Below are 17,293 nucleotides of genomic sequence, written 5' to 3' on the forward strand. Positions count from 1 at the left end.
GTGTTTAAAATTCTTCCCATTTAAGGGTAATGTATGGAACTATTAAGTTATTATAATGTATACCTGAAACTAATATAACACTGTATGTTAACGGGAATTAATACTTAAAAAAATAAAATTCTTCCCATTTATTAAAAAAAATCAGAAAGACTACTTTTCAATAATTCAACTCCTAAGTGAAAAATCTACAGGAATAAAAATATATATGCATTTTACAGTGAAGTACTATAGTAATTACCTTTTTTTGATGTACGCCTATCTCTGGAACATTGCACCTTTTCTAGGAAAGTCGCGGGCCCAAGTAACTAGGGTTGGACTTTCTGTCCCTATCTCCCAGCGCAGCTGGGCTAATGATATTCTGTTTCCAGAAATTTGGGGTTTGAACAAAAGAGACACAAAGGCCAGGAAATGAGACGTGTAGCTCATTAATAGTAGAGATATGGAAGCAAGAGCCTTCAACTCTTGCTGTCAAAGTACTCAGAGATGGCTCACTGCCACACTTTCTAAGCCAGAGCTTTCAATTCCTCCTTGAATTCTACAAAGAAAAAAAAATTGCACGAATACGTTTTTATTCATTTATTTACTTTGTTGTATAAGGCAGCTCTCACTTGCAACCAAAGAAAACCAAAAAGACCTAAAGTGATACAGTCCCTCTCCCTATTTAACATTCTATGTATCGGGTGCATGGGTGGCTCAGCTGGTTAAGTGTCCAACTCTTAATTTCAGCTCATGTCATGATCTCATGATTCTTGAGATCAAGCCCTCTGTCAGGCTCTGTGCTGGCAGTGTGGAGCCTGCTTGGGATTCTCTCTCTCGCCCTCTATCTCTGCCCCTCCCCCACTCACACTGTCTCCATCTCTCTCAAAATAAAAAAAAACTTAAAAAAATTAAAAAAATTTTCTATGTATCAGTACTTTGTTAGTCATGGCCACTCTTAAGTATTTACTGACCCTTCACTGAGGCAAATCTCAAAATTTCAGAAAATAAACTTTAAACATAATTATTAAAGGCATACGAATGAATTTGATTTGTAAAGAATAAGACTTAAGCGACCCTTTTATTTGCTTTAATAATATAGAGAACATTCAAAGAGTATGTATTGATGATCTATTATAAAGTGTTATGAACTGGGAGAAAAAGCTGATAGAGATGGACAAAGTCTAGTCTCTGCCCCTAGGAAGCAAGCAGCGGAGACAACCAGGGGAAGATAAGCATAGTAAATGCACTACTGAGCAGTGACCACACGAGGATAAGGACATGACATCCAAGAAGAGAATCTTGGCGCAGGGGAATGGGCAGAAGGAAACAATTGTGTTGTATCTACTTCACTGCACTGCTGTAAACACATCAAAAGAGTAGATTAAGATCTGATCCAGGTTGAAGCTTGGGACAATGAGACAACACCTTCCTTCTGGGACAGATCTGGGTGGACTTGAGTCCTGTCCAGGGTCAGAACACTACTAGAGGCAATCCTTGCTTCACATGGTAGGGCCAGGCTCTAACAGCAACCACAAAAAGCAGCCCTAAATGATGGCAAAAATGACTATTCTATGACCTTCATAAATTCTGTCCAAACATGAAAAATCTTAGTTGGTATTAACTGTGTAATGAAATAAAGTAAAACTGTAAATGAAAACGTTAGAAGCACTGAAAACTAAAATATTTTCTTTTAAAAAAACTTACAAGTAGCTTGAACAGTATGTGCCTTCTCCAAATTGTGTAAGCATAGAATACACAGTGAGCATCTTTTCTATGACCTGGTGAACTACAAAGTCCTAAACTTCGATCAGCTTCCAGTATTTCATCTGCCCAACTTCCAGTGCCACGAAATAGGCCGAGTTTCATTAATTAATACGTAGTTTTTTTTACTGGTACCACTTCCTCTGTGACATTTCATTACTTTCATCACAAACACTCTCCATGGATTCTGATCATTGCTGCAAGTTTAACGACCTCTGGCTGCAGATCTAGAACATCTCAATGTGACAGTGTGAACATTCCCACCCCAATCAGCTCTCTCCGCTAACCTCATTTACATTCAATTTAATCTTCCCTCTGGCAGGATCACTTCTCATTTCTCTGATGCACTTTCATCTGTGTTGGCTCATTCCCTCTCTCAATGATCTGTTTGTGTGTAAGGTCACGTGTGTGGTCATGGAGAGACAAGATGGTGACAACTAACTACACACTTTGCTGTCTGTGCCTGCATGGACGAACAGTAGGCAGAGATCAATCATGAAGACGTTGAAAAAGGTGACGTCATTGGTTACTGATTGTGCCACGCATCTGTTATTTACATAGTGGTATGTGGACTGAAGTGCTAGCAACACAGTTCATATTTAAGGCAATTATTCAATGAGAACACTGATGTAATTGCAATCCAAAGCATGTTGTGGGGATCTGGTGTGATTTATCTCAACTCTGAAACCTGTACACACTGAAACTGTGCAAAGCTGGGCAACCTATACTGCTTTTCACATGTAACTACAAAGAACTCAAACTGCCAGGCAGGGTCTCCCTCTTTCTGCAAGGAAACTGCTACCTAAACCTTCCTAGAACCACAATGTTTTATTCATCTCTCCATCCAAGCTAGAATGACCAACTAAGGGCTGATCTGTGGCAGGGCCAAGAGAATCAAGCACAGGGGTCTGGTGGGAGCAGCCTCACAGGGGTAACACAGACTTCAGGTGACTGGGAGAAGGGGGTGTCCCAGTAGCCATTACAGGAACAGGGCCCAGGACTCTCAGGACTCCTGTAAGCAGGAAAGGACTCTGAGGGTGATCCATTACCCCCCATTCCACAGATGAGGATAGTACCTTCCCAAAGCCAAGCAGCAACAGAGCTGGATCCACATCTGCCAACTCCTGCTTCGGTGAACTTTCCAGGGCTCCAGTAGAGCTCTCTTGCTTTGCTGGAAATCCTTGTAACTATTCCTTTGACAAGTTTAATCAACAAATGCTTACAAATACCTTTGAGGAAAGCAATAATCTGACTCGGATAGTCAAATCAGTATGAAACTATTTTCTCAGTAAAGACTAATTATGAAAAATATGAAGATAAAACTAACATTTCCCTAAAGAAATGTCACTTATTAGTATTTGTATAAACAAAGATGAGTCTACACATCTCTACATGCATTCCCCCTGTCTATTAAGCATCAATTTTCAGAATACTTGGTTTGGCTTTAAGCAAACACTGGGTAACAAAGAGCTTCTAGAATAGACCACACGTATAGATTTTATTAGTATTAGCCACATACTAAACTACTGACCAATGTGATCAGGTGAGGGGTGAATTCAGCAGGCACAAAATGGTTTGAGAGCGTTCCGTAAACGTCTCCAGGAAGGTGATGCTATTAACAGCTATGGTTTGATGAAAATTTAAGAGCCAGCCATTATAATGAAAGTACTTTAAATAGAGGATCTTATTCAGTACCTCTTCAACAATTCTTTGGAGGGTGGAATTATCTTCAATTTAGAGACATGGAAACAAAGTGCTACAAGTGTTAAGAGACTCACCCATAGCCACACAACTAGCAAGATTTGAACTGAGGTCAGCCTGACTCCAGAGCCTGAGCAATGATGTTAATTTCCCCCCCCCCCCCGAAATATGGGACCAAAATTCCTACCGACTCTGTAATTGCATGGAACCGACTGGGCTAGGTGGAAGCCATGACTTCACAATAAAATGAAGGACAGACAGGACAGGAGAGTCCTGCAGCAAGTTACCATGTCAAAGCATCTCTACAACTCAGTCATTTCACTTAATATGTAAGGATAGCCCCGATGAGGCCATATGAGCTCCAATACTGAACAGTTCCAGAAAATCCGTGTCCGTGCAATATGGAAGAATAAATCTTAAAGCCAAGTACAGCCTTGGTAGGAAACACTTAGGCCACAGTTGTGATGAATAGGATTTCCAAATCCAGTTGGAAAGCCCAGTGGGAGTGGCAGAGCGGGGGAGGCAGTGGACAGCACCGTAAGCAGAAACCTGCCAATTCTACATACTGAACAAGTAAACATCCTCAAGGCAGTGATGAAGCAAAGGCCACTTCATTTTGAAATGCTGATATGAATCTCCTGCCTCAAAATATTTCTCCTATTTTTAATTTTCTTGCCAAGACTGGACAACAGGACTTTTAGTATCAGTCCCGGCCACTTCCCCCAGGAGAGACGTCCTCTATGATACCATGCTGCACTTCTCCCCAACACTTCCACCCATTCCACTTCTCACACTGCTCCTGACAGCTCATGCAGGGCATGCAGAGCTCCATGTTACATGTCCTGACATGGGAGCAAGTTTCCCCCAGTGAACTGAGAAATGCACCCAAAAAGCAACCACATCCTGAAGTATTCTCATCAAGCAAGTTCCTCCCATGCCCTAAGGACTCTGGCGGATCCAGCTCTTTAACATTTGCAGCATGCCAGTGAAGTAAAAATAGATATTTTTCCCCAAGTTGGGGGAGGGGGAAGGCAGGGGGGAAAAAAAAACAAATGAATACGAAGGCACTGGACATAGTATGATTTTTCTAAGACAGTCACATTATCAGCAGCAGAAGCACAAAAACACTTCACTACATATGACTGTCCCTTAAGCTGGAGTGTTACAAATGAGAGAACTGACTGAGCACACTTGTCTTCCACTGTAGCACCTATGACAGAGCCTTGAACATACAGGTGCTCTGGAGCTGGTTTCTGAAGGGATCAATGAAAGTATGCTTCAATCAGACCAAGTGGGAATGACATGTTAGTTCTCAGTTGAGGGTGTTATCTTTTTAAAAACAATCTCTTGATTGCTGTGTACCTCACTCAGAGAAGGACTCCTGACCACTTGCATCTGCAGGCATCTAGGGCCAAACTCATGTGATGGGAATCAAGCAGCAAACACAGTAGCACTGGAAACATTCCAGCTCTTGCCCTGAGTGATGAGTTCACCGTATTCATTTTGTTATTTCATAGTTTACGACTAGCAGTTAAAAATAAATCCAAAATTAGAGACCACTGTTTTTCAGTAGTGGAGTATAGAGCTGTTTATGGGAATTTTAATACTACCAAGGACTAAATCATGTCTGAGAAGACAGAAATACAGTATATTTGAGACTCTGTTATAAAAATCTGACCACCAAACATGCATATTAAAAAATTACTCAAGGGGTGTCTGGGTAGCTCAGTCAGTCAGGCATCCGACTTTGGTTCAGGTCATGATCTCACTGTTCATGAGTTTGAGCCCTGCACTGGGCTCTGTGATGACAGCTCAGAGCCTGAAGCCTGCTGCAGATTCTCTCTCTCTCTCTCTCTCTCTCTCTCTCTCTCTCTCTCTCTGCCCCTACCCTGCTCGCACTCTGTCTCTGTCTCTCTCAAAAATAAACATTCAAAAATTTTTTTAAATTACTTAAGGGTAACCACCCCCCCAATAAAAAGAAACACAACGTATAGTTTAAAACAGAAAAAATTCTGAAAACTGTCAATTTGACACAAAGCAAAAAGGGTGAAGAGACAGAAAATATAAGACTAATTTTATCAGTAATCACTCAGTGTAACCAGACTGAATTCAAAGGAAGACCAAAAATCAGAATAGATTTTAGAGAAATCAAAGCTATATGCTGCTTACAGGAGACATTTTTAATATAAAGTTATAAAGAAAAACTGAAAATGGACAGAAAAACATACCAGAAAAACATGACCAAGAAAAGCTGGTCCAGCAACATTAGCAACAGATAAAACAGAAGGTAAGGCAAAAGTTTAAAGAGACACCTCATAATAAAAAGGAGAGTCACCAAGAATATATAATAATCAAGAATATATATTAACACCACAGATTCAAAACATCAGCAAGTATTAACAGATATTGATATTGACCTATATCCACTGCCACAGAAACTGAGAAATCAGTGAAAAACTGAGAGAGAGAGTTTGAACAGCATAAATGAGGTTGAATTAATTCATGTACACAGAACCGAGTATTCAAATAGAGATACATCTTTAAAAGCTTTGTGTGGAATATTAATTCAAAACTGGTTACATTATTGCTCAATCAAGTTGCAACAAAGAATCAAAGAATATTAATGGAAGATCATACAGTCTTTTCTACAAGTGAATCTAGAAAAACTGGGTATCAGTACAAGGATAAAACATGAGCTTTTACTTCTCTATCACTCCATATCCCAAAATGAATTTCAGATTGATTATAAAAATAAAATTAATTTTTTTAATTGTTTTAACAAAGAACCTAAGAAATTATCATCTCGAACTGGGAGTAGGTAAAGACTTTTAGAATACAGAATGTAATAACTATAAGAGAAATGATAACTTAGGCTACATCAAAATTAAATTTTGCTCAAAAGCCAAAGTTAAGAAGATGAATAGAAAAATCAGCCTGGAAGAAAATATTCACAAAATCCATTTTTTTATTTTAAAGTTTTTATTTAAATTCAGTAGAGCTAACATATAGTTTAATATCGGTTTCAGAAGTGGAATTTAGTGATTCTTCACTTACATACAACACCCAGTACTTGTCACAACAGGTGCCTTTCTTAACACCCATCACCCATTTAGCCCATCCCCCCACTTCCCCTCCAGCAACCCTCAGTTTGTTCTTTACAGTTAAGAGTGTCTTATGGTTTGCCTCCCTGTCTTTTTTTTCCTTTTCCCTTCCCCATGTTCATTTTTGTTTATTGAATTCCACATGAGTGAAATCATAGGATATTTATCTTTCTCTGATTGATTTATTTCGCTTAGCATAATATACTCCTGCTCCATCCACGTCGTTGCAAATGGCAATATTTCATTCTTTTTGATGGCTGAATAACATTCCATTGTATATAAATACCACTTCTTTACTCATTCATCAGTTGATGGACGTTTGGGCTCTTTCCATAATTTGGCTAATACTGATAATGCTGCTATAAACATCAGGGTGTATATGCCCCTTCAAATCAGTATTTTTATATCTTCTGGGTAAATTCCTAATCATGCAATTGCTGGGTCATAGGGTATCTCTATTTTGAGTTTTTGAGGAACCTCATACTTTTCTCCACAGTGGCTGCACCAGTTTTCATTCCCACCAACTTTCTCCACATCCTCGCCAACACCTCTAATTTCCTGTGTTGGTAATTTTAGCCATTCTGACAGGTGTGACGTGCTTTTCTCATTGTGGTTTTGATGTGTGTTTCCCTGATGATGAGTGATACTGAGCATCTTTTCATGTGTCTGTTAGTCATCTGGAAGTCTTTGGAAAAATGTCTATTCGTGTCTTCTTCCCATTTCTTAACTCCCCATCATTTGTTTTTTTGTTGAGCTTGATAAGTACAAATTTGGGATCATAACCTTTCATCAGGTCATTTGCAAATATCTTCTCCCATTCATAGGCTGCCTTTTAGTTTTGTCAATTATCTTCTTCGCTGTGCCGAAGCTTTTTATCTTGATAAAGTCTCAATATTTCAGGTTTGCTTTTGTTTACCTTACCTCCAGACACACGTCTAGCAAGAAGTTGCTATGGCAAAAGTCAAAGAGGTTATTCCCTGTGTTCTTCTCTAGGATTATTATGGTTTTCTGTCTCACATTTAGGTCTTTCATCCATTTTGAATTTATTTTTGTGTATGGTATAAGAAAGTGGTCCAGTTTCATTCTTCTGCATGTTGTCATCCAGTTTTCCCAGTACCATTTGTTGAAGAGACTTTTTTTTCCATTGGATATTCTTTCCTGCTTTGTCAAAGATTAGCTGACCATATAGTTGTGCATCCACTTCTGGGTTCTCTGTTCTGTTTCATGGATCTATGTGTCTGTTTTTATGCCAGTACCATACTGTCTTGATGACTATATCTTTGAAACAGAGCTTGAAGTCTGGAATTCTGATGCCTCTGGCTTTGCTCTTCTCTTTCAAGGTTGCTTTGACTATTCACGATCTTTTGTGGTTCCATACAAATTTTAGAAATGTTTGTTCTAGCTCTGTGAAAAGTATTGGTTGTAATTTGATAGGGACTGCATTTCAAGTGTAGATTGATTTGGGTAGTATCAATATTTTAACAATATTTGTCCTTCCAATCCATGAGCATGGAATATTTTTCCATTTCTTTGTTTCCTCTTCAATTTTTCTTGTAAGTGTTCCACAGTTTCCGGAGTACAGATCTTTTATCTCTTTTGTTAGGTTTATTCCTAGGTCACTTATGGTTTTCGGTGCAATTGTAAATTGGACAGATTCTTTGATTTCTTTTCCTCCTGCTTCATTATTGATATATAGAAATGTAACAGATTTCTGTACATTCATTTTGTATCCAGTGAATTTGCTGAATTTATCGGTTCTAGCAATTTTTTGATGGAACCTTTGGGTTTTCTACACAGAGTATCGTTATCATCTGTGAACAGTGAAAGTTTGACTTTTCCCCTGGAAACCTGGGTGCATTTTACTTCTTTTTGTTGTCTGATTGCTGAGGCTAGGACTTCTAGTACTATGGTAAACAACAATGGTGAGAGTGGACATCCTGGTCTTGTTCCTGACCTTAGAGTGAAAGCTCTCAGTTTTTCCCCATTAAGGATGATATTAGCTGTGGGTCTTTCTTATCCAGCTTTCATGATGTTGAGGTATATTCCCTCTATCCCTACTCTGTTGAGAATTTTTATCAAGAATGGATGCTGTATTTTGTCAAATGCTTTTTTGCATCTATTGGCAGGATTATATGGTTCTTATCCTTCCTTTTATTAAGGTGGTGTATCACATTGGTTGATTTGCAGGTATTGAACCATCCTTGCAGCCCAGGAATAAATCCCACTTGATCATGCTGAATAATTCTTTTAATGTACTGATGGATTCGATATGCTGGTATTTTGTTGAGAATTTCTGCAACTAAGTTCGTCAGGGATATTGGTCTGTTATTCTCCTTTTTAGTGGTGTGTTTGGTTTTGGAATCAAGGTACTGCTGGCCTCGTAGAATGAATTTGGAAGTTTTCCTTCCATTTCTATTTTTTGGAACAGTTTGAGAATACGTATTAACTAGTCTTTAAATGTCTGGTAGAACTCCCCTGGGAAGCCATCTGGCCCTGGACTTTTGTTTGTTGGGAGATTTTTGATTACTGATTCAATTTCTTTGATGGTTATGGGTCTGTTCAAATTTTCTATTTCTTCCTGTTCCAGTTTTGGTAGTTATGTTTCTAGGAATTTATCCATTTCGTCCAGATGGCCCAATTTGTTGGCATATAACTTTTCATAATATTCTCTTATAATTATTTGTATTTCTGTGGTGTTGGCTGTGATCTATTTCATTGGTGGCTTTATATATTTGGGTCCTTTCCTTTTCTTTTTGATAAGTCTGGCTAGGGGTTTATCATTATTATTAATTCTTTCAAAGAACCAGCTCCTAGTTTCATTCATCTGTTCTACTGGCTTTTGTTTCTATATCATTTATGTCCACTGTAATCTTTATTATTTTCCTTCTTCTCTGGCTTTAGGCTTCATTTACTTTTCCTTTTCTAGCTCCTTTAGGTGTAAGATTAGATTGTGTATTTGAGAGTTCTCCTGCTTCTTGAGGTAGGCTTGTATTGCTATATACTTCCCTCTTAGGACTACTTTTGCTACATCCCAAAGATTCTGGACTATCGTGTTTTCATTTTCATTCACTTTCATGTACTTTTTTATTTTGTCTTTAATTTCCTCATTAACCCATTCATTCTTCAGTAGGATGTCCTTTAACCTCCATGTATTTGCAGTCTTTCCTTTTTTTTTTTTTTTCCTGTGGTTGACTTCAAGTTTCATAGTGCTGTGGTCTGAAAACATGCAAGGTATGATCTCAAATCTTTTTGTACTTGTTAAGGACTGATTTATGACCCAGTACATGATCTGTTCTGGAGATGTGTATCCTGCTGCTTTAGGATGGAATATGCTGAATATATTGGTTGTCTATCTTGTCCAGTGTGTCATTCAAAGCCATTGTATCCTGGTTGATTTTATACTTAGATGATCTGTTCATTGCTCTAAGTGGAGTATTAAAGTCCGTTACTATTATTGTATTGTTATCAATGAGTTTATGTTTGTTATTAACTGATTTATGTATTTGGGTGCTTTCAAGTTGGGGGCATAAATACTTATAATAGTTAGATCTGTTGAATAGACCCCCTTTATTATGATATAGTGCTCTTTTTCATCTCTTGTTATAGTCTTTGGTTTAAAATCTAGCTTAAGTATGGCGACTCTGGCTTTCTTTTGATGTTCTTTAGTATGATAAATGGTTTTTCATCCCCTCATTTTCAATCTGCAGGTGTTGTTAGGTCTAAAATGAGTCTGCTGTGGGCAGCATATAGATAGATCTTGTTTTCTTATCCATTCTGATACCCTATGTCTTTTGATTGGAACATTTAGTCCACTTACACAGCAGTATCTATTATTGATAGATATGAATGTACTGCCATTGTATTACCAGTAAAGTCATTGTTTCTGGAGATTTTCTGTTCCTTTCTAGTCTTTGTTGCTTTTGGTTTTTCTTTCCCAAAGAGTCCCCTTTAATATTTCTTGCAAGGCTGGTTTAGTAGTCAAGAACTCTTTTAGTTTTTGTTTGTCTGGGAAACTATTTCTTCTTCTATTCTGAATGACAGACAGCCTTGCTGGATAAAATGTTCTTGAATGCATATTTTTCCCATTCAGCAACTTGAATATATCATTCCACTCCCTTTTGGTCTGCCAAATTTCTCTGCAGAGATCTGCTGCTAATCTTATTACTCTTTCCTTTCAGGTTGGGGATTTGTTTTCCCTTGGTGCTTTCTTTTCCTCTATTTTTCAAATTTTACTACGATAAGTCTTGGTGTTGGCCTTCTTTTGTTGATTTTGATGGGAGTTCTCTGAACCTCCTGGATTTGGATGCCCGTTTCCTTCCCCAGATGAGGTTAGCCTTCAGCTATAATTTGCTCAAATAAACCTTCTGCCCCCTTCTCCCACCCTTCTTCTTCTGACAAATGGTATTACACTTTATGGGGTTACTGAGTTCCCTAAGTCTACATTAGTGATCCAGTATTCTTCTTTCCCTCTTCTTTTCAGCTTCATTATTTTCCATAATTTTATCTTCTATATCATTTATTCATTCCTCTGTTTCTTCCATCCTTGTGGTCATTACATTCAGTCGGTTTTGTACCTTGATTATACTGGGGTCTTCTATTGCTTTTCTTAAGCCTAGTTAGTATCTTTATGACTGTTGGTTTAAATTCTGGCTCAGGCATATTACTTATATGTGTTTTGATTCGATCCCTGGCTATGACCTCGTTTGTTCTTTATTTTGGGGTGAATTCCTCCACCTTGGTATTGTATCTGGGTCTCTGTCTTCTGTGTGTTAGGAAAATCTATTATGTTTCCTGCTCCTGAGAGTAATGTCTATATTAAGAAGAAGTCCTATACTGTCCGCTTCAGGAAGTGTTTCTGTTGGATACTGTGTGCACTCCACTATTGTGTTTTGGCTGCACTTTCCCTCTGGTCAGTCCTTTGCACAGTTTCTCTTTGCCTGCATGAGAATTGTCTGGAACTTGTCCGTTGTGTGGCAAGTTTTAACGAAGTGTGCTTTGGTCTGCTTATTACAAAAAGGTAGATCCTATTTTCCCCAGAGCTGAAGCTTTTAGCACTCTACGATCAGATTTGGTGGACACAGGGGTTTGTAAAGATCTTCTGGGGTTGGGGCCTGCTGCTGCTCTGACTCTCAGGCCCTAGTTCACAAGCACCTGTGGAGAGCAGGGGATGAGGCTTGGTGTAAATAATTCAAGCCTCCATGTTACTCACTGAAGTCCATCCATACTAATGGGCAGGGGTAAAAATGGCATCAGCTGGCTCTCTCCTCCCAGAGAGGAGAGTTCATGCCTGCTACTCTTCAGGAAGCCCTCACAGAAGAGTGAACAATCTCCTGTAATTTGTTGCAGACATCCATCAGATCCCTGCCTTCACCCTATGTCCAAGCCATCTGCCCATCCAGCAGTGCAGTGCTCCTGTGTTTTACATCAGGCATGCCAGATGTGTTTCAAATCTCCAAATCTTAGGGACAGGGCATAGCACATACCTGTGTTGATCCTCTGAGGGAGGGTCTTGCTGCACTGTGGCTCGTGCCCATTTGCCCCAGAAGGGCAATCACATAAACACAAAGGGGCTTGGAGTGTATGGTTAAAGTGAAGCAAAAAGCTGGCATCCAATTAGCTGCCCTCAGCAGGTGTCTCTGATTGTATGCTAATTAATGGGGCAGTTCAATGGCACCCACTAGCTCTGTGGTCCCTGGAGAGGCAGTGCCACCTCTCCCAAATGCACTCCAGGAAGGGGAACTGTCTCTCCCAGTGCGACTCAAGGGATCCTGAGACCATTCTGTTCACTTCTGGGCCCTCTGCCCTCCTTATCCACAGAAGCACCACTATGTCCACCAGGCTACACCCAGCAACGGCACAGACTTCTAAAACTTTAGTCTTTGAGCTCCGTGGCTTGTAAAAACTTGAAATAATCAGCCCCTTTCGTTTTGCCTGCCAACGGTTTTAGGGAAGTACTTTTCTTGTGCAATGCCATGCCCTCTGTTCTTTCTGTCCCTCTCTCTCCCTCCCTCTCTCTCTTACTCTCCCTCCCTCCCTCATCAGGGATCCCTCCCTCTGCAGCACTGGTGATTCTTTTCTCCCCCAAATCACATATCTTCTCCCTTCCACAGTGTGGCCTCTTTTCTCCTTCTAGTTGTACAGTTTGTTCTCTCAGTCCTCAGATCAATTTCATGGGTATTCAGAATGATTTAATATTTTTCTAGCTGTGTTTGAGGGATAAGGCAAGCATAGGGTCCTCCTACTACTCTGCTATCTTAACTCCTCCTCCAAAATTCTCAAAATCTGACAAAGGACTTGTAATAAGAATATATAATGAACTACAATTCAATAATGTTTTAGAAGTCAATCTAATTGGGTGACTGGATGGCTCAGTCAGTTAAGTGTTTGACTTTAGCTCAGGTCACGATCTCAGGATTCATGGGTTCGAGCCCTGCATTGGGCTCTCTGCTGTCAGTGTAGAGACTGCTTCAGATCCTCTGTCTCCCTCCCTCTCTGCTCCTTCCCTACTTGGGCGCTCTCTCTCTCAAAAATAAATGGACATTAATAAAAAGTCAATCCGATTAAAAATAAGACTTAACCAAACATTCACAAAAGATAAAAGAATTGCCAATAAGCCACTAAAATTCTCAACATTACTAGTCATGGAGGAATAGAAATTTAATTCACCATAAGATAATTAGCTAAAATTAGAAGACTGCAACACGAGTCATTACCACGGATTTGGAATAACCAGAACTCTCATATTGTGTGTAGGAATATAAAACAGTACAACCCACTTTGAGAAGAAATATCGAAGTCTCTTACAAAATTAAACACACCATTATTTTGGAGTTTCTAACAAGACAAAGAGGCAAATAAAATGAAACAAAAGGCATTCCGATTGGAAAGGAAGAAGTAACGGCATGACCCTGTATATAGACAATCCTCAAGAACCCATAAAAAACTCCAAGAGCTAATGAAGGAGCTCAGCAAGGTTGTAAGATACAAGGTAAAGAAACAAAAGTACATTTTATTTCTATATACTAGCAATGAATAATGCAAAAATGAAATTAAGGAAATAATTCCATTTACCACAGTATCACACAATAAATTTAAAATACCAAAGACATACACTATACAACACTGTTAAAAGAGGTTAAAGAAAATCTAAATAAATAAAAACATCGTATTAATGAACTGGGAGACAAAATTGTTAATGTTGCAATATCCAAAACCAGATTCATAATCTGTTGTATGATTTGCAATCTTTTAGGCGACTCACACCACACACAGCACAGTAATCAAGATAGTGTAGTACTGGCACAGGACAAACATACATACCAGTGGAACAGAATTGAGAATACAGAAAATAAACCTTCACAGTTATGGTCAGTTCATTTTTGACAAAGGTGCCAAGACAATTCAATGGGGGAAAGAATATTCTTTTTAACAAGTGGTGCTGTGACAACTCAATATCCACACGAAGCCCTACCTCATATCATATACAAAGATTAACTCAGAATGAACCATAGAGCTAAATTTAGGAGGTAAAACTAGAAAAAACCAAAGCAATCAATCTTTGTGACCTCAGATTGGACAACTGATTCTTACACACGACATCAAATGATGATGAATGAAGAAAAATTTCAGAATGATACCTATAGCCTCACCCCTTTGACATAAAGCTTTAAAATATTCAAAAGCAAAGTAATTATTATGAATGGACACACACATATGTAGAATAAATATACAAACACCTAGCATAATCAATTTCCAAAGAGTGGTTACTTTTAGGGAGGGGAGGGTTGGAGGGGAGCAATACAGAAAGATAATTAAGGGGAATCTTTAATTTCTGGAGAACAAACTCAAACAGAGAAAGTATAATGTTAATATTCAATAAAAGGGGTACAGCTATACTCATGTACTTTAATGAATATTTGAAATACTTTACAATTTGACAAATTATGTTTTTAAAAGTCGAGACATCCTTAGTATGATCATTAATTTCCAGTACAACAGAGAGTAAAAATTAAGGTAAATTAAACTAATTGTTCCAAAACTATACTAATCTCAAGGAACATTCTGGAAATTGCTTTGGGAATAAACACCATTATTAGATCCTTTGTCATTGCCTTTATTCAAAATGGAGCACAAAGTACACGCCCCTAGAATGATTACTGGAATTTTCCACTTGTTTGTATTCTATACAGATAATTGTGGCTTATGTTTATTTTAGTAAATTCTTTTTTCTCTCTCTACTCCTAAATTTGTTTTCATCCAATTTTCCCAAGCTAAATATCTTCCTTTTGTTTTTTTCCTTTCCCTAGATTTGTATTTCCTTTCCTAAGCAACAATAAAACATTATTTTCTTTTCCATTTGCTCATAAATCAAACAGTACATTTCCTTGTTTGGTTTTTCACTTTCATCTACATGTTTGGTTTGCTTACATTTTTTTTTTTCTGCATTATGCACTTTTCCCAAGTAATTTTCCCAATGCACAAGCTTCCAGGTGTTAACAAGCTACTTTTTTATAGGGAGAAGGCTTGCTCATTTAGGCCTATCGGGAAGATGTGTATGCAGATGGAGATTTAACAGTAACCACTGTTGATTTAAAAGGGTACCAATCCTTCCACCCATGTTCCTCTGAAGCGGCCAAAAGACCCTGAGGGCTGTGGGGAGGATGGCTGCAAAGCTGCTGCCATTTTTAGAGTCAGGTGAATGCCATAGGCACTGGGCCTTCTCTTCCTGGAGCTCGCTCAGTACTAAAGAGTCCAGACGAACACATGGCTCAAGACACAGGGGACAGGAAAGAGGAGCCTCCTGTCATCTTTTCTTCCCAGCCAACAACAGTTGTCATTTACTGAGACCTCTGCAGCCAAACAGTGTTCTAGGCACTCAGTGCAATTTAATTTAACCCCTAATTCCCCATGAGAGAGGGGAATTATCATCTCTACAGACAGGGCACTGGGTAGAGAAGTCAAGCAATATAAGCAAGGTCACATAGCTTAGTGACCTGGCTGGTAGAGCCAAGACTCACATCCACCTGTGGCTCATGGCAAAAGCCCTGACGCTTGCTACACATAGCTTCTTCCCTTTCTGACTGCTGCAAGGTGTGAGCAGTCCAAGTTTTTAGTGAGAGTTGTCCTCCCTCCCAACCTACCACGCAACCTACCTCCTGTATTTATACTCAAGACAGGGCAGTGTTTAAATTCTCAAGAAAACAATTTGATTCCTCAAGTATGACATTATGAAAAGTCAGCAGTTTCACAAAGACATATATACACAGTCTGTATGCATGTACAGGTGTGTTTGGAGGGGCAAGGATGGCTACGTGCTGTGATACTGAAAGAGCCCCTCCAGGAACAAAGCCCCAGCTGAGTAATGGAGGCATACCTGAATAGGATCCTGCGTCAGTCTCATGGGCCCAATGCGTACCTCCGCAGAAGAAACCTGCTAAATAAAGGACAAAACATGAGATGTGTCGACTCAAACTACCAGGAGTGACGAATTCTTCCTTCCTCAGAATATTACATTATGCCACTTTATAGACCCTAACTGTAAGGATTCAGTTTACGGACATGGAGAAAGTAAAACATCATACACGGCATAATACTGGTTTTGTGTAAGAATATATACATTTATACGTGCTGAAAATGTCTTGGAGGGATATCATCAAATATGAACCTGAAGGATTTCAGGTTGTTTTTAAGTATGGGTTTTTATAATAAACAAGTACCGTTTTATGGGAGAAAAACATTATTTTCTGAGCACCTACTATGTGCTCGGCACCATGCTAGACAATTATTATTCTGAAATCTTGAGTACAAGTTTTTCTTAAATGTGGGAACTACAACATCTCTATGGTTTTAAGATCTGTTCCTTTATTTAGATCTACATTTCCTTATCTTCATTTTATATGAGGAATAAACAGATTATTCTTGCCCATGTTTACCATGAATAAACTCATTTCAATTGAACCTCTTCAAATCAACTAAGGAACCCCATAGCATGCCAAGAGGCAAACCGTGATTCACTCCAGGAATGAGCTTAGGTATTCAGCGGCCAAAGCCATCTCACTGCTTCAGCTGTAAGCATAGAGCAAATATTTGTCTTTAATTACTGTGCTTGGATTTCTAAGAGGGATTTTTCTCTAGACTACTGGACCAAGGGTCTTGGCCTCACCTCTATGGATCCAATTTTGTTTTTCTCCAAGAAGATGTAGTCATTGTGCCACCACTTGGAAGTTTATCCTGCAGTCTACACACTAGTTCGGTCCCTGTCAATCCTATGGAACACCTTCAGCAAGCATAAAAATCCACAGCGCGGGAAATAACTCAGTAATAAACCAAGGACCAAGACGAGGCTTTATCAGTTAATAACAGCAGAGCTCTCATTACGCTTTAATTTTGAAAACTAAAAGTTTCCCTTTCTCCTTTCTTCCTTTTCCTCCGTGCTTGATTCCTGCTGGGCATGGTCTGTATCTTCTCCAAAACATGACTGAACTGTTCACACTTTTCTCTTTAAAGTTGATCCCTCAACCCTAGCATCATTGCATGAAGCAAAGCTGCTGGGGGGCTTTGGTCTTTTACCAAACTAGCCAGCATAAAACTCAAAGCCCTCAGATGACGGCTCAAGTGAGGTTCTTGGTCCTCTGTGGTAGGTTCCGCTTGGAAAGGCAGCTTCTGGACAGTGGGTCCGTCCAGTAGGCCTGGCACAACTCGTAACAGCCCAGGGCCTCAAGTCCCGGAACCCATGGACCAATAACAAGTTC

The 17,293-nt window shown here is 39.1% G+C and overlaps 1 protein-coding gene across 5 annotated transcripts in view; it reads right to left on the reverse strand.

Annotated features, from left to right (window-relative positions):
* The window catches only part of PDE8B (phosphodiesterase 8B), a 274,382-nt gene that overhangs the window by 125,572 nt on the left and 131,517 nt on the right, over positions 1–17,293 (reverse strand). For 3 of the 5 annotated variants that reach the window (XM_060635503.2, XM_060635500.2, XM_060635505.2), the window contains exon 2: positions 15,916–15,975. In XM_060635503.2, coding sequence (XP_060491486.1) covers positions 15,916–15,975 — 60 coding nt within the window. The remainder of the gene's footprint in view (positions 1–15,915; positions 15,976–17,293) is intronic. The other 2 variants (XM_060635504.2, XM_060635501.2) reach the window with 1 other exon arrangement.

Source organism: Panthera onca, chromosome A1, assembly GCF_046562875.1.
Source record: "Panthera onca isolate mPanOnc1 chromosome A1, mPanOnc1 haplotype 2, whole genome shotgun sequence".
NCBI classification, from domain to species: Eukaryota; Metazoa; Chordata; class Mammalia; order Carnivora; family Felidae; genus Panthera; species Panthera onca.